The sequence below is a fragment of the Vanderwaltozyma polyspora genome, genomic scaffold (genome assembly GCF_000150035.1).
Source record: "Vanderwaltozyma polyspora DSM 70294 KpolScaffold355 genomic scaffold, whole genome shotgun sequence".
Taxonomy (NCBI): domain Eukaryota; kingdom Fungi; phylum Ascomycota; class Saccharomycetes; order Saccharomycetales; family Saccharomycetaceae; genus Vanderwaltozyma; species Vanderwaltozyma polyspora.
This window is the reverse complement of record NW_001834576.1, coordinates 2,700-4,560: the sequence shown is the minus strand read 5'-3', so window position 1 is coordinate 4,560 and position 1,861 is coordinate 2,700. Positions and strand designations below refer to the sequence as shown.

The 1,861-nt window shown below is 30.6% G+C and overlaps 1 protein-coding gene across 1 annotated transcript; it reads right to left on the bottom strand.

The window, feature by feature from the left end:
• Nucleotides 1-233: 233 nt before the first annotated feature.
• On the bottom strand, nucleotides 234-1,145 carry Kpol_355p1 (uncharacterized protein; the record flags this gene model as incomplete). The annotated part of the gene is made up of 1 exon (XM_001642738.1): nucleotides 234-1,145. One exon carries the CDS (start codon nucleotides 1,143-1,145, stop codon nucleotides 234-236), a length of 912 nt encoding a protein of 303 aa, XP_001642788.1.
• Nucleotides 1,146-1,861: the final 716 nt, after the last annotated feature.

Below are 1,861 nucleotides of genomic sequence, written 5' to 3'. Positions count from 1 at the left end.
CTTTTATGGAGGAGAATTCTTGCATTTTAAAGACATAAAAGTTAAATAAAACAAAAGTAAATAACTAAATATGTAAATAATTAGCAAAAAAATAATTTAATAAAAACGAATAGACAAAAATATAAGTCAAAAAAAACACAATTGAAAAAATGGCGAAAATAAATTGACCATTTTAAACATTGGCAAAAAAGGCTATTTTCATCATATACCGCGTTAGAAAATAATCGATAAGTCTATGATTTCACCGCGTCGCATGATTTTACACATTCTGATTCTGCAACATAAACGACGTACAAAAAGTATGGAGCACTATCTGAAGGTACAACGCGAAGAACTGTTGAAGAGAAAGTAGGGTAGATTAAATCAGGATCGTTTCCAAACCTTTCATCCGGGAAATCTGTAGTGATAGTAATTGTAGTGACAAATATTGGAAGATAAACTTGATAAATAGTTTCAGTGGTTTCGAAGTTATCTGTACCAGTATAGGTATAAGTAGAGATACTAGTACTGAAAACAGTAGCACTCCAATACTGACTTGTAGTAGAAGTGACAGCCCTGATAGGTGTTTGAACAATGTAAATCAAAGTTGAAGTTACCACATTATCCGTACCGGTTGTTTCTTCAGTGATAGTTAAAAATGTAGTGTCATATGACCCTGTCCAATAAGTAGTTGAAGTGCTGAAAATTGTAGACTCAGATGAGGAAGTAGACTCTTCAATTTCAACTATAGTACTAGTTGGAATTTCTGAAGTTGGAATTTCTGAAGTTGGAATTTCTGAAGTTGGAATTTCTGAAGTTGGAATTTCTGAAGTTGGAATTTCTGAAGTTAGTAAAGAAGTAGGAAGTTCTGAAGTTGGTAAAGAAGTTACGCATTCTGTTTGGGTATAGTAAACAGACAATTGGCTCTTGTATACCCATTTGTTACAGGTGTTTGTCCAGTATCCCTTTTCTACGGTGTTTTTGGAAGTAGTTGGTTTACACAGAGGGATTGTGGTAGAACAACGAACAATATGATGCCATCCATCATAAACACAACCTACAGGGAGTGTTGGTGTACATTTATTAAAATGCGCTTGCACTTCTGAAAAGACAAAACATGTCAAAAATACAAAAACCTTAATAAAGTTTAACTGGATTTTATTCATTTCAGTTTTATTATTAGTTTTTTAACTTCAGTCGATAAAAATCTTTCTCCTATTGCAATTATAGACTTATAGACTTATAGACTTATAGACTTATAGAAGTATACAATACTGGCTTATATTGAACTTAGAATTAAAATCAGGATGAATAATAGTTTAGTTACGGAATCAAGAAACATAAGAAATAAATCTGGTTGCTTCTTATATACAACTGAAATATATTATTTTTACCCAACTTTCACTATAAAGTTACTCTATCATGAAAATTATACACCAACTGTCTCAATTCTATCACAACTTACAAAGTAATTGAGAGCTAGAATCCCTTGTTCGAATATAATTAACCAAATTAATGAACCTTAATAGCGGAATAATTAAACCGTTCTACAGTTCCTTGCTACAAATGTTTTTTCACTTTTGGAAATAATTAGTACAAAAGTATTTGATACGTTTCAATTACTTTTACAAATAATATTTTAACTATTTGTATCTTTAATATAGTAAAGAACTCTAATCCGAACAGGGTCTTATAAACAATTGGCGAGGTAATGCAATTATGAGTATTTTTCTATAAATTAAGTAAATTATCCATACAATTTAAAGGGTTCTGACAGAAAATATTATAAAATAGAATTCCTATTAGAATTTTCTTTAGTAACCGAATAGATAACTCTCAATGTACACGACCCACTCCACATTTACAGAAGTTATGAAATTGA